Genomic DNA, 21,674 nt, shown 5'->3' on the forward strand with positions numbered 1-21,674 from the left:
GTGCGGTTCTGCTTTCCTTCCCAAGCAGGGTGGAGGGGGAGAGAGGGTCAATAGACCAGGGGTTGGGAAAGCTGGGAAAGGGCTTGAAGGATCCATCTTTGTCATTGAAGAAATGCTGGCCCCATTCATTTATGCTACAAAGGCTACCCCTTGGGGGATTAAAGAAGCCATAAATCCCTGTAGGACCAAGACTGGCAACCCTCGTTCTATCCTATCCAGCTGAGTCCTCTCCTAGCCCTCCAGCTGGCTAAACCCAGCCTTTACCCTCCCAAGCACTGAAGTCCTTTTGTGGAGGAAGCCCAGGGAGTGTCTGAATGGAGCTAAAGCCAGGCCATATTAGCACAGCCTGAGCCTGTCCGTCACCTTGGCAGGGCTAGGGGCCAATAATAACAAGTCTGTGAGATGCCTGCCTTCTTCCCGCCTAATAAGGGAAGGAATGGAGCCATTACTTCTGAAAGGATAAGTATACAAAATCTCCAGGTTGTGAGGATGTCCTTCCAAGTCTCAAACAGCTATTTTTAGGGGAGGTGAGAGCCTCTGCCCAGCTCCCATACCAGTGCACAGTCCTGACCGCTGTGCTGCCTTTGGCCTGTTGTGGAGAGAGGCCCAGTATCTGTGCCTGGCTTGCTCAGTGCTTCTCCAGCCGAGGTGCGAGCCCCTGGGAAGGACTCCTGGAAGACTCCCCCCCACCACCCCCCCCCCAGCCCAATCCCACTGCCTGACAGCCACAGGTAAGAGAACACAGAAGGCATTCACAAGATGGAACTGAAAGCAAATTAATTTATAAAAAAAAAAAAAAAAAAAAAAAGAAAGAAAAAAGAAAAAGAAAACAAAAGAAAAGAAAAGAAAAAAATTTACAGAAAACTTTTGAACAGAAGAAAGGTGCGAAGACGCAGAGGAAGAGAAACACGGGACGTGAGGAACAAAGCTTGGTGGGAGGGACTGGGAAGGAACTGGTGGAGAGCCTGGAAGTCCCATCTGCCTTCACATCAAGGATGTGGAAGGGAGAGACGGTAGGGGAGGCAGTGGAATCCAGGGAGCAGAGCCTAGCTGCAAGCTGGCAGTAGGCACTACCCTAGGTCGGGCACCCCTCCACTGTCCCTAAATCCCAGGGAACCCCTAGCTACCAGTCAAGGTTCTGATGGTACTGGGGGAAGAGGGAAGAGGTTAGAGGGGTGACCCACCAAGTCATAAGGAGGTGCTTAAGTGCTTTTTGAAAAATTCAGGTTAACAACTCCCCATCCTCTCTAGCTCCCTTCTCCATGTCTTCTAGGAGCCCAGTGACAGGGCCCAGGGAGGAGGAAGAACAGTGCCCTTTCTTCCTCTATTACCTACCACAGGAATCCCCAAAATATGTTTCCCCACCAAATACACATACGCTGACATCAACTACGCAGGTGACTTTTAAAAACACAAAACTGACATTCAGAGGGAAAGGGGTCATTGGCTGAGCTGGGGTGGCCTAGAACAGCAACACTGAGGAAGCAGCAGGAGAGATTAGTAGGAATAAACTGGGGATGGGGCAGCTGAGGGGGGTGGGGAATTGATTCGGTCACTAACGGTGGGGGCTGGAAGAGACAGATTCGGCACCCTATTCTATCCCCAGAGCTCTCCCAGAACCTTAAATCCCCCTTTCCTGTCACCTCCCTCCTCCAAAAAATGTAAAAGTTGGGTGGGGTGTTTTTTTTGTTTGTTTTGTTTTGTTTTGAGTGGGTGGAGGAAGCTGCAATGTGGCTTTTTTATCTCTCTACTTCCTTTAAAGGGCTTAATTTTGTTTTATCCATAAAAAATGCAGTAGCTTTGAGGGGGTGCACCCTTAGAAGTGGTTAATTAGAACCTTGTAGAAACACTTTTCCCCAGCCCTTTCTTCAAGGGCAGCATCCCCATCCTATCCTCTCTCCCAGAAAGTAGAAACATCTTTTAAACAGAAGTCCTTGAATAATCCAATATAAAAATGCATGCCCCTGACAGGCATGGCGGGGGCTTTGGAGGGGCAGGAGGAGCTTTCCTTACGTAGTGATGAACTCTCCAGGCTGGGGAAGGGTCCCAGTGGTGGGGAGAGGGCTGTTCCTGGAACCTTGATCTCCATAGGGGGTGAGGGAGAGAGATGTCTGGCTGGCTCCTCACTGTGGAGGTGGCACAGGGGTGACTGTGCCTGGGCTTGGGGCCGTGGGGTCTGGAGGCAGGGGGGTACCTGGGTCTGTGGAGAAAAGGAAGACGAATCAGCTAGGGTGAGCAGGAGAGGGATCCAGACGCAGGCCACCACAGACAAACAGAACTGGGCATGGCATGCAATGGGTGGGTAGGTGACTGAGGTACCCACAATGTACAACTTCATTTCCCAACACCCTCTCCCACCTCATACTGGGAAAACTGAAATACCCCAAATCTTCCTGCCCCCAAGGAAACTCTCTAAATGGGACATTCGAACGTGATGGGAACAAGCAAAGGGGATGCCAATCATCATGCAAACAGGTAGCTGTTTTTCAAGTTTACAACTGAGATGCTGTGCCTTAGGACTCCTCCGTGACCCACCAGTGAAAGGCCCCAACGTCATCCCAGAGGTGGCAGCTGCCAGGGTGGGGACTGGTGGAGGACAGCCAGAGAGGCCCTTCCCCCTGTATTCTAATTTACCAGAGCGTTCAAAAAGGATTGTGGAGTTCTCGTGCCTAAGCCCTTCCCCCTACCTGCCCCCCATCCCTCCATGTAACCCCTCTCCCTCACCCTTCTCCCCTCCAGGACCCTTCTCACCTGGCAGTGGGCTGGCACTGGGCAGGAGGTTGCCCTGAACAGCTGCCACAATGGCAGGGCTCTGGGCTGCGGCGGATCCGAGCCCCGGCCCGAGAGGCAAGGAAGATGGCATGGTGGTGGTCGCCGGCAGGTTAGGATGTAGAGGGTTCGCCATGGACACAGGCAGGTTAGGTGGGGGAAGAGTGCCCGGGGCAAACGGGAGATGGTGGTGATGCCCATGCAGGTTAGGAGGAGGGGGCAGGTTAATACTGATGGAGTCAGCTAGACTACCAAATGGGATGATGGATGGAGCGGGAGGAGGAGGAGGAGGCGGCATGCCAAAAGGCAAACCCAAAGGAGCATTACCCGCCACGCCTGGGTGCCCGCTGCCTGGCACTGCCCCTGGCATCATTGAGGGAGGAGTTTGTTGGTTGGGGAACGGTGAGGGGCCTGGAAACACAGAGGAGAGACCAAGGAGGTTAGAGGCATAAAACCTCCCTTACTAACTCACTGTCCCAGCAAGGATAACCTAGCCACCCCTCAGCACCACTTTTCCTGATACGAGAATAAGTGATAAATCCCTGGAATAAAATTCCAAAGCTCTGGGTCTGGGGCAGGATTGTTGTTGTCTCAAGGATATAACAGAGGTGAGAGAGAACCCATCTGCAGAAATTTCCAGTCCTGTCACAGATCCCTTTTGAGGGAGCCCTCTAGTCAGCAAGGGTTCCAGAACCCAGAACTTACCATGGGGTCCAGGGGGGGGTACCCCTGGCGGAACCGCCCCAGGCTGGGGGGCTCCAGCTGGCTGCTGCTGCTGCGGCCCTGCCGTTGACCCTGCGGGCCCAATCTGTTCAGAGGGGCCCATGCTTCCAGGAGGGGCCCCGCTGCCAGCAGGAGCAGGGGCCACAGAGGCCGGAGCCATGGCCAAGCTGTGAACTGCGGGTGGCCCAGCAGTGCCCGCAGGTGGGATAGGCTGGGAGCCTGGGGGCAGGGCTGGTGGTGGCTGCTGCTGCTGTTGGTGCATTTGTTGGAAGTGCTGCTGCCGGGCCCTCATCTCTGCGTACTTCAGCTGCTCCATGTGGAAGGCTTGTCTGTCGGCCAGGAGCTGCTGCCTCTGATACTCCAGCTGCCAGTGCCAATTGAGTACCGTTACCCACGTTCACAAGATCACAAAGGTAAACACCTTGCCCCCTGCTTTGTCTTCTGACAAATCCAGCCTCTCATTCTGGCAGTTCCCCACATCACATGTAAATCTTGTGCTTGGGCTTGCCCTGCCCTCCCCTGTCCTCCCCTTAAGAATTCCCATGACCATGTCTTCTGGCTGCCCACATGGCTTCTCACTGCAGTGGAGTTAATCTAGTGGGGACCCTTACTCATTTCAGCTTTGAAGCTTTGAATCTGACACTATGTTCATTTGGAAAACGCTTCCAGTTCCTCTTGTCAACTTGCGTTTTCTTCCCCCAAAATTGGCTAAAACACTCACCATTTTTAGGAAGCCATCCCAGATCAACTCATTAGCCTCTGAGCTTTGCCTTTATTTTGTTATATCTCAGGACTTATATATGTGATTTAGAATCTTTTAATTTGAATTTGTCAGATACTTTAAGCATTCACTTTTTGATGCCTCTGTATTGAATACTGGATATCTCCAATTAAACTGCAGGTTCTCTGAGGTTAGGATCCCTGTTTTCTATTTCTTTTTATATGGTCTCAAAAACAAAATGGTTTGGGGTGCCTGACTGGCACAGTTGGTTAAGCATCCGACTCTTGATCTCAGCTCAGGTCATGATCTCACATTTGTGAGTTCAAACCCCACATCAGGCTCTGCGCTGATGGTGCAGAGCCTGCTTGGGATTCTGTCTCTGCTTCTCTCTGCCCTTCCCCTGCCTGTATGCGTGCGCTCTCTCTCTCTCAAAATAAATAAAATTTTTTAAAAAATGGTTTAATACATTGTCTATCCCATCCCCCTTCCAAGTTTACCTCCTGGATCTGAAGCCCCCTCCCCCTCATCATCCCTTAAACCTGCTCACTCACTCAACGATATTCACACTCTACAATGGGTAAAACACTGGTCGAGGACCTGGAAATGAGGCAATCAAAAAAATAACTAGGTGGTTAAGCGTCCAACTCTTGATTTTGACTCAGGTCATGAGCTCTGCAATGGGGTTAGAGCTGGGCATGGAGCCTGCTTAAAATTCTCTCTCCCTTTCCCTCTGTCCCTTCCCTGCTTGTGTCTTGCTCTCTCTTTCTTGCTCCCAATAAATAAATAACTAAATTTAAAAAACAAAAAAACCAGGGGGTGCCTGGGCTGGGTGGCTCAGTTGGCTGGATGTCCCACTCTTAATTTCAGCTCAGGTCATGATCCCAGTGCCCAGGGAACAAGCCCTGAGTCAGGCTCCATGCTTAAGCCTGCTTAAGACACTCTCTCTCTCTCTCTCTCTCTCTCTCTCTCCATCTGCCCCTCTCCCTTGTTCATGCTCTCTAAAATTAAAAAAATTAAAAAAAAACAAAAACAAAAAACAAAAACAACTAGGATCTCTGCCCCATGATGCTAACATTCTATGAGACCTCAGGCTCCAAGCTTCACCTGTGGGTCACTTGTCCTTAACTGCCTGGAGTTAACTCCTCCTGCTCCTCTGCTGTGAAGCCCTGTTACTCTCAGGCTTTCTGCACTGTTGCTCACCCCCATCCTAAACCAAGGTATAGCTCAGAGGCAAGGTGTGGCCCTGGGTTCCACTGGTCAGCAGGGGATGCTACTCACTGCCTCTCGCTCCCGGTCCATGATCGTCTCCAACTCTTCAAAGTGCCGGAGTTTGATCTCCAACTTTTTCATCTGGGTCTCCACCAGCAGGGCCACCAGCGATTTGATCTTCCTCTCCTCCACGGCGGCCAGGTGCTAGGGAAGGCGGGGAGGGCAGCACATGAGTGGGAGGGCCCCGCAGGAGACATGCCAGGGAGAGGGTGGCAAGGTGGAGGCTGGCAAGTTTTAAGAAAGAACTTGCTGTGGTCACAACCCACAGAGTAGCAAAGCATTCATATTCTTAAAAGAATATGAAAGAAAAAAAAAAGAGAGTGAGTGGCAAAGGATAAGACAAAATCAAATAATTAGAGGGTAAAAACAGGCCTAATGCTAAAAAGCTTCAAGAAGCTTAGAAAAGAGATGACCAACTCTCCCTCTCAGGATCAAAATGAGAAGAAAACAGACCAGGATCATGGAAGTGAGGAGCACACAAAGATTTCCTCCAGATGAAGGGAGATCAGAGAAGGGGGCAGCTCCGTCCCTAGGGGTCTTCTGGGTCTCTGGCCCTCACCTTGGCCTTCACAGCGGCGGCAGCCAGGGCAGCAGCAGCAGCGGTGGAGAGATTGCCCTCGCCGATGTCCCGCTCCACTTTCGTCTTCCTCTCCCCCTCTGACTCCACCACTTCCTTCAGCACCTCCTCCTGCCCCTCCTTTGGTTCCTTCTCCTTGTCGGGGTCGACTGTGTCAGAAAAAAGGTGGGGTCAGCCCTATAGCCCCACTTTTCCTTCCTGGACCCCCAACCACCATGCTGGGAAGCTCACCTATTGGGTCCCCATCGCTCTTCTCTGACTCCTTCTCGCTGTCACCTTGTTTCCCTTTCTCTTCATCCTTCTTGGGAACCTCGCTGGTTTTCTCTTTCGCTTCTTCCTCGACAGCCCCAACTCCTTCCCGGGGCTCCTGAAGTCCCAGTGAAAGAAAAGTAGACAATATCAGGGTAGCTGCTACTCACACAAAGGGCCCAGACTGGTAAATGAATTTTTACCCCGCACTTTGGAGGTACCTGGACTCCAGACAACAGCCCCACCTAAGCCCAGCACCCCCTTCCCCACCGTGCCACCCCAGCACCTCCACCCTCCCAGCCCAGCTCATTGACACTATACCTTGGGCTCCTTCTTCTCCTCTGTGGCCTGGCCCTCCGCCCGTGCCTCATCAGTCCCGCTCTCCTCTAGGCCCATGGGAAGAGGAAACGGGAAATGTCTGATACAGAGACCGTCTCTGGGACACTTTTCCAAAAGCCCCCTCTCCTACCCAAAATCTTAGTGACAGGACTGGCAGGGAGCCACAGTCCCTAAGATGGAGTCCTGGGGAAAATAAAAACCCTGCCAATTGTCCCCATTCAACAACTCGAAGCAGGGACAGCACAAGGATATGAGGTGGCTCTGGGTCTTCGTGACAGGGGAGAACTCTGGGAACTTTCCAGGTCTTACCGATCCGCTCAGGCTCATCAGAGGTGGTTCCGGCGATACCACTGCTTTCCAGACCGAAGGCTGGGTCCGCCTTGCCTGTCACTTTGGCGGCTTCCTCCACTTTCCGAACGTGGGCCTCCACCAAGGCTGTGGGTACTTCTTCCTTCATTTTGGAGAACTCTTCTGCAAGATCCAGAGAGGACAAGGCTGGGACGGGGGCAGGCAGGCAGTTCTAACTGTCCCTATGAAAGCGGCCTCACAAACCCATCTCTTCATCTAGACCAGCACGGAGCTAGACAGGTGCCTGAGCTGACGCCAGCAGCAGACAACGCCAGCAAGGCAGCCAAACTGGAGGGGCTTTCAAGGTCTGAGTAACCAGCCCTTCAAACCAAAGAGGCCAGGACCCCTCCACATTACCTAGGGCCGACTTCGCAGCAGCAGAGGCGACTCGAGGATCGACGACAGAGGCCAGGAAGGCAACAGTGCTCATAACAGGGTTGCCTGACTGACTGAAGGGGATAGGCTGGTAGGCCAGGGGGCCCAGGGAGGCCTCTGAGTCCTCCAGGTACGGGTCTTCAATGGGAAGACGAAGAAAATGCAAGATGCACTCATCCTGCGTGCGGCTTCCCACGTGTTCTGACACTTTGTTCCAGTCATCTTTGTACATTTCCAGTGCCTGGTGGTAGTGGTGGAGACACAACTTCCTTACTTAGCCACTTTCCTTGAAGGTCAACTCCCCCCATCCTACTAAGGGTAGCGGGCTTCAAAGATCTCTGTGTTGTGGTGTTTGTGGAGTCTGCTGGGTCCCAGGGGAATCTCCAAGTAGCACTAAGAAAGGATATGGAGTTAATGAAATGGCCCAAATGCCTGGCCTGGAGCTGTTCCCTGGGGCAGGTGCAGCAGGCAGCGGGGAGGAGACACACTGGGGACAAGATCACGCTCTCTGCACTCACAGGTGCAGCTGGCACCCTGGCCACTTCTGTTTTCATAGAACTCTCCTTTCCTTGCCCAAATTACCTCTAAGAGTAGCAGGGTCTCCTGTTCCGTCCACTCTCGAGTGGCACTGGCTGCAGCTTTACTCTGCAGGAGAAACACGCAGGTCAGAGAGAGGAGGCCATGACTTCCAGAGAGTGAAGGTGCTCCACCCCTGAAGTCGGCCCACACCCCCGTACCTTGGAGGGGACGTTCTTCTTTGTGTACATGTCTGTGCGCAGCCCAAAGTTCTGCATGTCTGTTGGTTTCTCTTTGCCTTTGTCAGGGAAGTTGAGCATTTGCTGGGAAGCAGAGGTCTGCTATTTGTGGAGGGAAAAGAAAGAGGTGAGTACAAGTGACCGCAGGAGCTAGGGGCAGACAGAGAGAGAAAACAGACAGAAGGAGTTTCCTTCCCAAAGCCAGGGACACCCCTGAGTGGGACTTCCTCCCTCACTGCTGTAGCTCCTCTGCTCTCATGTCTCTTCTTCCCCGAGCAGGGGCCCCCCAATAAAGGGGCAAATAAGAAGCCCAGCGGGGTCTACACCCCACCTACCAGCTCTGGCTTGCCCTTAGCCGTCTCTGGCACCAGGTCATCCAGCTCTTTGCCCTTTCGCCCAGCCTTGGTATCAGCATCAACCTGGCGGCCCTGGGAGACAGAGCTTGGCGTCATGGAAGCTGGGCAGGAAATGACCAGGCCAAGGCCCTGGAGGCCTCAAGACCAAATGCTGGGCAGCCCGCAAGCTCTGGGGGCACTCATGCCACTGTTCCATGTTCCCTTAATGATTAATTAGATCTGTAGTTGGCATGATACCCATTTGTATTCACAAATATCTTTACAGGTTCCCTTAGGAGCTGGACAATTTAGGTTCTAATCCTAGATTTGGTACTCTGTGATCTTGGGCAAGCCACATATTCTGTCTTCTCTTAATTTTTGTAATGTATGAAATGGAAGTGGAAAAAAATGGAAGTGATCATAATTATGAGGCAAAAACGGAAAAAAAAATGTTGGAAACATGACAAAGTTAAAAAATTTCATGCAACTTCATTTTCAGCCATCTTTCTCTATCTCTTCCGTGCCCTACCCTGGCCTGTCTGCTCCTCGAGAACAAGGAGCATCTCTTCTCCCTCAGCAAGTCCTCACAGTCTTAGGTACAGAGGCTGAGAGAGGGTGCTAAACACACGGGCTGATTCCTGTGGCCCTTTGCATCCCATGGAAAAGGAAGAAGCCTCAAAACACTCCTGAACCATTACCCTAAAAAACCAGAAAAAGAAAAGTCCAAAGAAGCCCAGTTTTTCCCAACCCGACCCTGCCCCACAGCCCCTCACCCTACCTGCGGTGTCTTGGGCTGCAGAGGCACCAGCCCTGACGGCGTGTCTGCCAAGACATGGAAGTGAGAGGTGGGTGGAGGCCCCATCGGGGTTGGTCGACTCTCAGCATCCACCTGGTAGTTAATAAGACCCCACTGCTCTAGGAAGGCATGGACCCTGGGAGGAGAGAGGTGGAGACAGGGTCACATGGGACAGCCAGAAAGGGGCAGAAGTGGGGCATAACACTCCCTCTCCTCAGCCCTCTTCTCTGCTCATTCTGCTCCCTGGGAGATCCCATCTCCTCCCACACCCTAAATGCCGGTGACCCCCAGGTCTACCTACATATCCAGCGGGGACCTCTCTCCATATCCACTCACCTACTAGACCTCTTCTCCTGGATAGCCAGTAAAATCGAAGCAGGATCCTTCAACTACAGACGTACTCCTTCTCCTTTTTCCCACATGCCAGAGAATGCCACTGCCATTCCCTCAAGTCACACGTGCCCTGAATATGAACTCTGCCTTTCTCTAGAGGTGTTTTTTTTTTTTTTCCTTCTTATTCCCCTACGCTCCTTGCTGGCAGCCCCCCTTCTGCCAAGAGACATCTGTGGGCAGACATCCTTATGTACCCCCTTCCCCTCAGCTGCAGACCCACCTCATGATGGCACAGACGTCACCCGCCAGGTTCCTGCGGCAGGCAGTGGAGGTAAGATACTCTTGGGGGTTCAGCCGGTAAGTGTCAATCATGAAGTTTCGATAAGCCAGGTAGCTTCGGAGAGAGACAGAAAGATGAACAAGAGGAAGAAAAAATAAGTCCATTGAGGACTGAAGGGTAGGAAAAGTGATAAAAGGGCTGACGATCCCTCCTGTGCGACAAAGAGGAAAGAGCAGATCATTTGCCTCGGTAAACACTGAGGGTTTACTAGATGCGAGGGCTTCAAACACTGCTACATTTTCCTTGATGGGGGGTTTTTAGCGAAATGAATTATCTCCTTGTCTGTAGTTAGGGGAGTTTTATCCAGCCTTTGAACAAGTAATAAAAACAGAAGAAAGGTCTTTATTTCCAAAAAGACAGGTGTTAAGGGGAGGTCTATCCATGCCTCCAACTAGTCAACATGATGTGGTATAAAGAATGTATGTTTTTGTTTTTTAATTAAGCTCTACACTCAATTGAACTCACAATCCAGGGATCAAGAGTCACAGGCTCTATCTGGCTGTTGATAGAGCCTGTGACTCTTGATCTCGGGGTCATGAGCTCAAGCCCCACATTGGGTGTAGAGCTCACTAAAAAAAAAAAAAAAAGAAAAGAAAAAAAAGAATATATGTTTTGAAGGTGGAAAGATCTAAGTTCAAATCCCAGTTCTACCTGGCCTTGGGCAAGTTACTTAAGGTTTTTGAACCTCAGTCTCCTAATCTGTAAAGTGGAGTATCTGCTTAAGAATAGAAACGTCTACAGACATCTAGTACAGTGCCTGGCACATTTCAAGAGTTCAGTAAATGGTAGCTATTATGTGGTGTGCCATAAAGTTTGAGAACATGAGCCAGTATAAAGGATTCAGATCCTGGTTTTTCTACTTACTGGCTGTGTGATCTTAATCAAGTGACTTAACCTCTTTGTACCTCAGTTTCCTAATCAGTTAACTGGAGAGGATAATAGGACCTACCTCTAAAGGTAATGTGAAGATTAGTCAATGCATGTAAGACACATAGGATAGTGTGTAGGAGATAAACCTTCAATAGATACAGGCAATTATCACTATTTACTATCTTACATCAAGACCGCAAAGTGTAGAACAGTTCTAAATCCAACCCTGCCTACAGACCATGTTGAACTCATGTGACTGGGTCACCACCGCCTTTTCCTTTGGAGAAAGCAAGGCTTCGTCCTATACTGCTTTCCCCAGGAAGAGGAGAGAACCACACCAGGCTACAGGGAAAGAAACACAGTGGGAAGGCAAGATGGCCCCAAAGAGGGGAAGCTAAGGAACATCTGAGAAGCAGGCTCGTTCAGTTCTTAGGGGAATCAAAGCTTTCTCACCCTTCTCATCGTGGTATTTCTCCTGGAGCACCTCTAACCATAGAAGATTGTCAAGACTCATCCAAAGCCAAACAGGCTTAGCCTGAGGCAACACCTTGAAGAAGATAGAGACTTCCAAGCCCCAAGCCTGCACTTTACATAACACTTCTCTCCAGAGAGCCCTCTCCATCCCTTAATTCAAAGGCTTGGAACTTCAGAGCTCTTCCTCTTGTTTTTCTGTTAAAACCTACTCTCCGAGACCAGCCTGGTAATAGTCACTTACATTTTAGTCAAAGCTATTATTTATGCTAGGAGTATTTGCATTTTATTATTTATTTATTTATTTTTTAAATTTTATTGAAATGTTTTATTTATTTTTGAGAGAGAGAGAGACAGAGTGTGAGCTGGGCAGGGGCAGAGAGAGAGGGAGGCAGAATCCACAAAGCAGACTCCAGGCTCTGAGCTGTCAGCACAGAGCCCGATGTGGGGCCTGAACCCGTGAACCACGAGATCATGACCTGAGCCGAAGTCAGACGCCCAACCGACTGAGCCACCCAGGCGCCTCAGTATTTGCATTTTAGACATCTTAGTAACTATGGATTGGAAGGCTCTGTATTCTGTTGAAAGAAATGGAGGCATCAGAGCAGGTACCCATTTTGTACAGAAAACCATGCTTAATACTGCCCCCAGGCAAATCCCAGAGAGCATGCTACTGAGGCCCCAGTGCTGGGCTAGGGCTTCCTGTGGGCGGAGATCGTGTCTTTGTAAAAGTAGCATAGTGCCTGGCTCATAGAAGAAGCTCAAGAAATATTTGCCAAACTGGATGGTGCTAGATCAGGAAAGGTGATCAGGGAAAGGAGGGAGAAAGAGAATCATGAGCTGAGATGCCCTTACATTTCTGGAGTCTTGGACTTGTTCTTGCCGTTAAAGAACTCAGGGAGAGCCCTCCGCTCAATGGCATGAACACTGTAAGAGAAAACGGAATCGATTAAGAAGACACTGGTGGAGATGAGAGCCCCAAAGAGAGGTAAAAGCTAGAAGGGAGGGAGGGAGAACACAGTTCTTCGTTCCTTGAGGAGAACTTCCCACAGGGCTGTAAGACTCAAAGACACCAGGAGCTCCCCTAAAACTGAAATATACCCCAGTCTGTCTGGCTAATGAAGAAATAACTTATTTGGAGACAGGAAGAGAAGGCAAGGAAATGGGGAGGCATGAGAAGATGGAGAAAAAATACCTATTATAGTCAAACCAGGCAGCATAGCTGGGGATAATGATGTGGTGGGTCTGTTCAGTCACATTGTCCTCATGCAGGTCCGGGTTCTTCGTCTGCTCTCCCTTGTTCCCTGTACTGTTTTCATCCTCATCCTACAAGTATAGAGGCTGCTAGCCACACAGCATTCCCATTTTGCCCCTGGTGACCCTCTGCTTCTCCCACACCCCAGGAACGTGGGCACTAAGGATGGGTATGCGAATGAAGAATATAGGCCCAGAACTTGGAAAGGGTCAGAGTTTTGAGTTTTGAACAATAGCTAGAACTAGTCTAAGGTGGGAAAACTTGGGGCGATGGAAAGTTCTGAGTATCAGGAACTTTATAAGCACAAATCAGAATCCCATAGAGAGGTAGAGAAGGCTTCTCTAAACTGGCTGCACCTTGCCCGTGGTCTCCATGCTTTCATCCTCCTGTTCATCTGAAAGAGAGAGGCAGTAAAATAGAAGGTTGGAGTCTCCTGTGGGGCAGGAGAATCCTACTTTCTGAAAAGCCGCAGCAGGCTACGGGAAGGTGACAGCTGCGCCCCCTCTCCTTCTTACCCAGGTCAGTCATGGTGCCTCCTTTGACTGGGGCTGACTCGGAATCCTTCTTAGTGTTTACTGCCAGGAAAGAGAGTCATTTTACCAGACAGGTTCTGCCCAAATCAAGCCTTTACCTCTCCACCTTTAACAAGTCTTAGAGATCTCGCTTTCTCCAAATACTTCTGTCCATCTAATCCCAAAAAGCAGTAACTGCCTCCAGGCACAGTCATTGTAGGGCTTGAATCTCACCCGCCACTTTCCCTCCTTCCCCCACCCAAAATTCACTTAACTGTTTACCTATAAGGAAGCATCTTTTACTCTATGGACGTGCATAAATCATTTCTGTCTTTGACAGGTCTCCTTATCTCCATCTATGTGTCTGTAAATTCTTTAATGGACAGAGTCTGACCAAATCACTCTGTAGAGGAATGGTACGATCTTCAACATTTTTTAAAGCAGAGGACTTGCTTTAACTGAATCCATACCCAATAGCTCAGGAAAAAACATGAATACAGAAGAGAGCTGCTGTGATTGATGAGGGGGTGGAAGCCAGAACTCCTCTCTCTCAGTACCCCCACCCCCACCCCCACCCCTGAAATACACTCCTGGATATTATTTGAGCTTGTCTATGGAATACAGATCATATTCCACATTTACAACTGTACAACTCTTTAGCACCACAGAGCAATGATCTCCAAGGTGGGGTTCTCACATAGGATACAAAACATGGTCCACTGGAATACAGGCAAAGAATAGTAGAACTTCTCTTTACATTTGTTTTTTAATCTTATCTTTTACATTTTCCCATTTTTAGGTAATGTTTGCATGTATTTAATAGTGTTTCTAAAGTAATGGAATAACAGTAGATATGTACAATTTATACTCGAATACTTTACTGGTGGGGGTACATGATCAAAAACAGTTTGGAGACAACTACTGTCAGGCGTAAAGCACAGTCCACAACTCAGATATGGATATGATGTCAGAGGACTGTCCGTGGTGATGAAAATAATTTTAATAACCAGCTAAACTGAAGGGAGAGTTCCTTAAGACCTGGAGCTGGGCCTGGGAAATCAGCCCTCTCCAAAGGTGGGTCCCAGGGGTTTGTTGTGGCCCATACCTGTTTTAGGCAATGTCACCTCCTCTACATTGGGGACTGGTGAAGGCTCATCCATGTCCTTTGTTAGGTCTTCTTGCTCCTCCTCTCTGTGGCCACGCTTTGACTTGGTGTAAGGTGTTGAGGGACTGGGAAGGGAAGGGAGTGAAAGAGAATCCAGTCATCTTTGGACAAAGAGTCCCTGGAAGTTGAGGTTCAAGGGGAGCAAAGCAAGAGAGAATCCCAAAGATGGAACTGAGCATACCCAGAAACCCATCACTATAGAGTACTGGGAAGTACAAAGGCTTTGCACTTGAAGATTTAGCTCTCTTTGAGTCTACTAGTGGCTGCAACCAGAATAACAACCAGGCAGCTAAAGAAGACCTCATTGTCCCTCTCAGGACATGGACAGGAATATGGCCTACCCAGGTCAGGGCCAGGTGGTTATGGGAAGCAATCTGTCCTCCCTTCCTTCAACATGGTGTGGAGAGAATGGTGAAGGTGGGGGCAGGGTAGGGGCTGCCATACCCTTTCTTAGCATTTTTCTTCTTAGCTTCTGGGGTTGGTGAAGGAGAGGGAGAGCGCTTCCTCTTCTTATAGTTCCCCCCTTTCTTGTCCCGTCGGTCTGAATCTGGGCTGTTCACCTGCAGGTTGCAGAATTGGAGCAAACGTCAGCCAACAAGCCCCACCGAAGACTTATTCCAAGATTAAGGGATCAAGGAAAAAAGAAGAGGAATTTTAACCTCATCTGTCAGTGTCTTGGCTGAAATCTTCTTTCGGCGGGAGACAGGGCTTTTGTCATCATTCACCTCGTAGTCTTCCTCATTCATCCATTCATTGAAAGTGTCTGTGTCCAGAATCCACTTCGCATGAACCTGAAGTACAAAGGCAGACTGTGCTGGAAAGAAGCCTGAAAGCCACAGCTCTGTCTGGGGACCCCGAACAGAAAAGCTGAAAGGTACAGGAGCCTGTGCTTCATCTCCAAATGGTGGTCTGGTCCTGGTATGAACCACTTTTTTTTTTTTTTTTAAGAATTTATTTTTGGGGCGCCTGGGTGGCTCAGTCGGTTAAGCGTCCGACTTCGGCTCAGGTCATGATCCTGTGGTCCGTGGGTTTGCGCCCCGCGTCGGGCTCTGTGCTGACAGCTCAGAGCCTGGAGCCTGTTTCGGATTCTGTGTCTCCCTCTTTCTCTGACCCTCCCTTGTTCATGCTCTTTCTCTGTCTCAAAAATAAATAAATGTTAAAAAAAAAATTTTTTTTTAATTAAAAAAAAAAAAAAAGAATTTATTTTTAAGTAGTCTCTACACCTAACATGGGGCTTGAACTTAGAATCCTGAGATCAAGAGTCACACAGTCTACCAACTGAGCCAGCCAAGCACTCCCTGGGATACTTTTTGGGGTAATTTAGGGGACAAGAAATGCTCACCTTCCTAGGTTTCTCAGGAGTTGGAGCATCTTCCACAGATGCTTCAATTTCACTGGCTGGGATCCAAGTGTCGTAACTGCCATAGGAAATTGGTGAAGTCAGATCAATGGGATGGGGTTGTGGAAAAGTAAAGTGCAAATCTTTTACCTTTCTCATTTGCAAAAAAAGTACTGGATTGTTAGGTTATTTTTTGGTATGATTATTTTTCCAATTGATATTGGGATTCTTTTCATTATAAAATAATAAAAACAATTTCAGAAATAAAAAAAGAAAGAAAAGAGTCCCTTCAACACAACTGTTCAGTATATATTTTTCCCAGTAAATTTTTTCTGTACCATTTTGTTTTTACGTAACTGCAATGTCACTAGTGTTATTTTACAATCCTACTTTTTAGCATTTAATATTTATCTACAAATTATCCATGTTATTTCTATCAGTTCAATGGCTGCATAATAGTCCACTGAGTAGATAAACAAATTGCTGAAACATTTTCCCATTGTTAGACATTTAGATTGTTTCTAACATTTACTTATCATAAATTATACTGGAAGAGCCATTTCACACATAAAGCCCCAATCTTTTTAGCCTAAGCCTCATTTAATAAGTCCAAACCTCTCCCAAGACAAAATTCTCATAATAGATAGAAGAACAAATTAACAGACCTAAAAATAACCCCAAAAGAGAGCCTGCTTGCTTTGCTAGATGTTCTAGGGCTTCTCAGTCTGGCTCTCATACTTAAACCTGCCCTAAGACCCTGTCCTCACCTGTCAGGATAGTAGCCCCAGTGCAGAAGAACCTGCTTATCCCTCTTCATGACTGGTCGTACCCATTCCTCTGGGGGTAAAAACAGAACAAGGAGAGATGTAAGCTAAAGGGGTATACAGAAAATAACAGTACACAATTTGTGTTGCAGCCAGGGACCTGGAAATAGGGATATAAGGCAGTAGGAGGGCTCAGAGTTGAAAGGAAAGAGGAGGTGCCAAGGCACTGTGCGGGGGCTGAGCAGTGTCCCCACTGCTAGTCTAAGCCATTCACTGCAGTGGCCAAGAAAACCCAGGTCTCACCTTCTTCCAGGTTCCCTGGGACGGGATACACAACATGGGAGGCATTGCTCTTATCCTCAGTGACTGTTCCCTGCATGGCACAAGGAAAAGTAGGTAAATATGGTGCCCTCCGAATTACTCATGGGTATAAATAAACCAAAATAAGATTTAACCACAGACCTGCCTTCCTAATCATATTCTGCTCAAAATGGTATTAAAGTTGGCTTGCCTTTTTTAAGCACACAACAGCTGAGAGGCAGAGGGAAATGGCTGGGATTGTGCTAATAACAAAGAAAAGCAAAGAACTAAACGTTCCTGCAGATAATCCTCTGAACAGATAATCTACACATGGGAAATGTAAAGTTGACTATATGTCCCCAGCAGTGATATCTGCTTGTTATTATAGAGTTCCAGAGTAAAGGTTTCATTCCTCTGAAATCAGGCAATCTCTGGCTTTCCGTACCCCCAGGCCAATGCAGCCGCTAGGAACAGTGATCTAAACCTGTCAAGACTGGGAGGTGGGAGAAGCAGAGAAAAAGCAGCTCAAGGCTTTAAGCCTAGTCTTTTCCCAAGTAGGCAGAGGCACCTCTGCAGTAGAAGGGCTGCTTATTGTATTGAAACGATCAGGAAGACAGTCATGGAGTTTCCAAAGCTCTCCTGACCCACCCACTCACCTGGTGTCTCTTGATAATGTCCTTTAATTTCCCTAGCAGTTTGGGTTCGATTTCTGGGCACAGAAAAATGTTAGGTCGAGACAGGCAGTTATTCTGTGGGGAGAAGAAAGAGATGGGATGGGATCATGGGAAAGGCACGATTTGGATTTTCACTGAGGGAAAGGAGATGGACAAGGGAGGTTCTTGACTATTACCTGCACCAAGGATTTCTCAATGGTCATGAACATTTCCACGTTGCGGTCCATGCGTGATGGATTCTGGAAATCGTAACGCCGCCTTGAAAAGAGGCAATAACTTATAGTGAGTGTTATAGATCAGGTCTGAGGATGAGGTTAGGGTATATGACTTCTCAGTATGGGAAATCAGAAAGCAGTTTTGCTCACAATAGTTGCCAAAATGGCCTGGGATCTGGGGTTCACTAAGCTCGACTCCATGAATCATTTGTACTTAGTCCAAAAGGACAAAGAAAAGCTTGAGATGCCAACCTAAGAATCCCCTTTCCTCTACAACACACACATTGATGCACACACATATACACACATACATACTCACTTGCTCTTAGACTATTTTGGCTCTGATTCTCAGCCATTTTTCTGACCTAGCAAGTCACACCTACTGACCTAGCAAAGTAAGAGACTTGCAAGAAGGTCTACCTACGTTCTCCCATCCCAGAAAGACCCCAGGAAATCATAAAGGGGGAGTCCCTCTAAATGTAAGAAGCACAGAGAAGAAGGCATCTCACCATCCCTGGTCACTCTTAAATTTGTAGGCAGCTGCAAGTATGTGGCACAGGGAGCCTCCTGCTTTGAAATCTAGGAAACATTTGATCTACAAAATTGAAATAGGAAGAAAGTATGTGAGAGTTACATCCTAGATTCTCTTATTAACAATCCTTTCACAAAATCCCATGCAAAACTAATCTCTCTCTCCAAGCTGGACTTCTAACCCTTATGCCACCATATCTTGTGGCCTGGAAGAAGGGGGAGAAAGAAACCAGTATTCACAAAGCCCCACCTTGTGCCACGTACTTACTGGTTACCTCAGCACCCATTACAGAACCCCTACAAGGTAGAGATATTAATCCCATCTAGAGATGAAGGGCTAGATACTCAAAATGTTTAAATGACTTGCCCAAGATCACAGAGCACCAAGTGGCAGAGCCAGGATTTGAACACAAGCCTGTGCAAATCCAAATCTCATCCAAATCCCTTTTAACCATGCCATAAGAGGGGGCACCTGGGTGGCTCAGTCGGTTAAGCGTCCGACATCAGCTCAGGTCAGGATCTCACAGTTTGTGAGTTTCAGCCCTGACGTCGGGCTCTGTGCTGACAGCTTGGAGCCTGGAGCCTGCTTCGGATTCTGTGTCTCCCTCTCTCTGTCTCTCTGCCCCTCCTCAGCTTGCGCTCTCTCTCTCAAAAATAAATCAACATTAACCATGCCACGAGAGTTTCACGTATGAGCTCAGACACGCTGAGATAACCTACTGTACAAAGTATTTGCTTTTTAAGATTTTATTTTTAGGGGTGCCTGTGTGGCTCAGTCGGTAAAGTGTCCGACTCCTGATCTCAGCTCAGGTCTTGATCTCAGGGTCATGAGTTCAACCCCTGTGTTGGGCTCCATGCTAGGCGTGGAGCCTACATACATACATACATAAATATCAAGACTTTATTTTTAAGTAATCTCTACACCCAACGTGGGGCTTAAAGTTACAACCCCCACACGCTCCAACGACTGAGCCACCCAGGCGTGCCTTGTTGCACAAAGTATCACTAAGACAAAGAGAGCGGTAAACTGGGGACTAGGGCAAGCCAGTAATTCCCTGACCAGGGATAGGGATGATAGGAAATTACTCAAATCTCAAAAAGTATAAAACTTACAAAACCCCCACAACTCTCTCTCCAGTTTGGAGGATTCCCCATGCATTTGCACTCACCGGCAGTTTAGTGAGTGGTGCATTGCTGACATGTTTGCCAAAAACTTCTTCCTGAAACTGTAGCAGCTGTACAACCAGGCTAGACAAGGACTTGTTGGTGGGTGGTTCAGCTTGTATATACTAAGGAGACAGAGGGAAAGGTAAGAAAAGGAGACTCCAGATGAATTGTCCATTATCTCCCTTATTTCTTCCCAGGGAGCTCTAGAAACATCTGGGGTAGAAAAAATAGGCTCTTCTTCCTCCACATGTCTACTTTCTATAAAGAAAATGGCAGAAGGGAAGCCCTCTAAGCCCCTCACCAGAAGTTGACATTCTGCTGCCCCCAGCCCAACCTGCCAGCATTGTTGGCCACAGAGACTTCCTATTCTTTCTCAGCTACACCCTGAAATTGGAGTTGAAGACCCTGATTTCTAGTTAACAACACTGAAGGTGGTAAAATTCTGAAGGTTCCTTAAGTTCAGGCAATGGAAGCAACACCTTTGAGGCTCTAAGCGAGACAACAGTGTACTTCTTGGGGTAACTCTGTGGAAGGCCAAGACTCCCCCGTAGAACGCAGCTTAATACGAAAGGTGCAAGGAAGTGAGGCAAGGCAAACAGACTGAGAGCTGAGTTTGTGCATTCTGCTTCTACTAGGAACTGGGCACAAAAGTCTTTGTAGGCTCTCCTAGATGGCAAGGACCAGCTACTAAGACCCAGCCTGGTGAGAAAGAGCAAGAAAACATCTATCCTTTCGGGGGAAACTGTATCCGAGACAAGCAACCCTGGGCCTTCTTACACATTTCCATATTATGCTACCTAGTATCCTAGCCTTCTGTTCTAATTTAAATCTGAGCCAACAGGCTAACTTTCTCTTTACCTTCTGACCCCTGTTTCCTCAACCCTAATCACAGAGAAAAGTGCTCTTCTCAGTGGGAGATGTAAAGAGAGCCTTGAAGGAAAAGGTAACTGACAAAGAGCTAAGAACTTGAAAGCTGAATTTGAAAGCTCACAGGCTGTCAATCCCCCCAGGGCCAGAGACTAAGCCCCTAGACTGATCTCCCTTCCAAAAAGGTCAAAGGAAGAGGCTGGGGAACCAGAGCCTCATGCTGGGGTACAGGAAAAGCCACAGATCCAACAGCTGTTTGTCAGGATTCTGACACTCAGAGAGACCTCTGAGACAGGGCCATAAGCAGGATCAGAGGGGCGTTCTCCTAAACAACCCATCACACTTCTGACAGGCTGCAAAGCTGGGCAGGAAGAACTGAGGAGCTGAAGGAAAACCAGAAACAGAACCTCTAACTGGGAATAGTGAAAAGGAAGAGGCAGACTATCTCCACAGAAAAACCCTATGTATAGATGTGCCTTTAAACGAGGCCTAAAGACAAAGACACCACCAGGAAGAGGTTTGTCAGAAAAGTCAGGTAAGGCTTTTTGAACCCTTTGTTCACTACCTTCTTATCTCCAGTTCCGAGCCGGGGGGCCAGAGATATAAAGCTGTTCTAGCCTCTGAACCCCAAACCAAAGGCAGTGCAAGGCCAGGTGGCCCGGTGACTTCATTGTGAAGCTGAGGAATGGTTTAAGAGGTCGCTGCCCAGGAACTGCTATACCCTGCCTCCCAAGAGGTTTCCTTGCCCCTTGGATGAAAGTGGGGGACAAGCGGTAGAGACAGGTGGGCGGGGGGTGCTTCTTAGGGCTGATGAGCCGCCAAGGGCCTGCTCTGTGGCTGTTTACCGTCCTGCTTTCATCATCTCTCCGAACATACACAAAGCACTAGGGAGGCCTCAGCCTACCGGTACCTGGCTCCGTGGGGAGCTCTGGCGGGCACCGTGGCGGGCACGCTGGGGCGTGTGTGTGTGTAGGAGGGGGGGGGGGGGGACATCAGACACCCCATCCACCCTCGGCTGCCTCTCCCGGAAAAGCCGGGAAGGCTCTGGCCCAGGAGAGGGTGGGCGGCTGGCACCGGGACCCGCCGGGGCAGTGGAGAAAAACAAGGGGCAGAGGGCGCAGCAGGGAGGGCGGGGGCTGGAATCCCAGGCTGCAGGGCCGGGGGGGGGGGGGGGGGGGGGGGGGGGGGGGGGGGGGGGGGGGGGGGGGGGGGGGGGGGGCGGCGGGCGCGCTGGGGCTGCTCCGGAGGCCGCAGGGGAGGGGCCGTGGGCCGCCCGAGGGTGGGCAGGATCCGGGGGGAGCTGCGGGGCCTCGGTCCCTTTGTCCCGCCCCCGGCCCCCGCGCGGCCCTGCCCGCGTACCTTCTTGTAGTTCTTGCCGAGCCAGAGCCGCACGTTGTCGAACTGGGTCACGGTGTCCGCGGCCTCGTAGTACTTCACGTTGGGCCCGCCGTCCTTCTTCCGCACCGCCATCTTCTCGGGCTCGGGCCCCGCCGCCGCCGCCCGCCCCGCTCAGCTCAGCTCCCGCCTCCTCCGCCTCCTCCTCCGCCCGCCTCCCGCCGCCTCCCGCCGCCGCGGCCGCCGCCTCCCGCCGCCTGGGCCGGCCCCGGCCGGCGCA

The 21,674-nt window shown here is 49.5% G+C and overlaps 1 protein-coding gene across 7 annotated transcripts; it reads right to left on the bottom strand.

Moving 5' to 3' along the window:
* Positions 1-1,385: 1,385 nt before the first annotated feature.
* SMARCC2 (SWI/SNF related, matrix associated, actin dependent regulator of chromatin subfamily c member 2) lies at positions 1,386-21,587 on the bottom strand. 7 transcript variants are annotated; one of them, XM_042946851.1, is made up of 30 exons: positions 21,419-21,587; positions 19,195-19,314; positions 18,004-18,089; positions 17,456-17,537; positions 17,262-17,354; positions 16,609-16,678; positions 16,309-16,378; positions 15,545-15,620; positions 14,862-14,993; positions 14,647-14,762; positions 14,143-14,267; positions 13,041-13,100; positions 12,882-12,919; positions 12,466-12,596; positions 12,126-12,197; positions 9,870-9,983; positions 9,239-9,392; positions 8,461-8,553; positions 8,108-8,224; positions 7,953-8,015; positions 7,353-7,611; positions 6,957-7,118; positions 6,630-6,694; positions 6,291-6,426; positions 6,042-6,208; positions 5,492-5,626; positions 3,475-3,856; positions 3,097-3,180; positions 2,752-2,817; positions 1,386-2,200 (listed from the first exon to the last, which is right to left on the bottom strand). In XM_042946851.1, exons 1-30 carry the CDS (start codon positions 21,527-21,529, stop codon positions 2,124-2,126), a joined length of 3,456 nt encoding a protein of 1,151 aa, XP_042802785.1. In that variant the 5' UTR covers positions 21,530-21,587; the 3' UTR covers positions 1,386-2,123. The 7 variants fall into 7 exon arrangements, with proteins under 7 accessions (XP_042802785.1, XP_042802783.1, XP_042802780.1 ...); XM_042946849.1 differs by having other exon boundaries at positions 8,108-8,227; XM_042946846.1 differs by having other exon boundaries at positions 2,752-3,180.
* Positions 21,588-21,674: the final 87 nt, after the last annotated feature.

This window comes from Panthera leo, chromosome B4 (genome assembly GCF_018350215.1).
Source record: "Panthera leo isolate Ple1 chromosome B4, P.leo_Ple1_pat1.1, whole genome shotgun sequence".
Lineage (NCBI taxonomy): Eukaryota > Metazoa > Chordata > Mammalia > Carnivora > Felidae > Panthera > Panthera leo.

Bases quoted from the DNA above. Each gene is read 5' to 3' on its own strand.
- SMARCC2 (XM_042946845.1), bottom strand. From the start codon at position 21,529: ATGGCGGTGCGGAAGAAGGACGGCGGGCCCAACGTGAAGTACTACGAG. The intron at 8,016-8,107 runs GTACGGGGGTGT...TTTCTCCTGCAG, and splicing joins AGAAGAACGTCCCCTCCAAG to AGTAAAGCTGCAGCCAGTGC. The intron at 3,181-3,474 runs GTAAGTTCTGGG...CTGTGTTTCCAG, and splicing joins ACCCCCCCCTGGACCCCATG to GCCCCTCACCGTTCCCCAAC.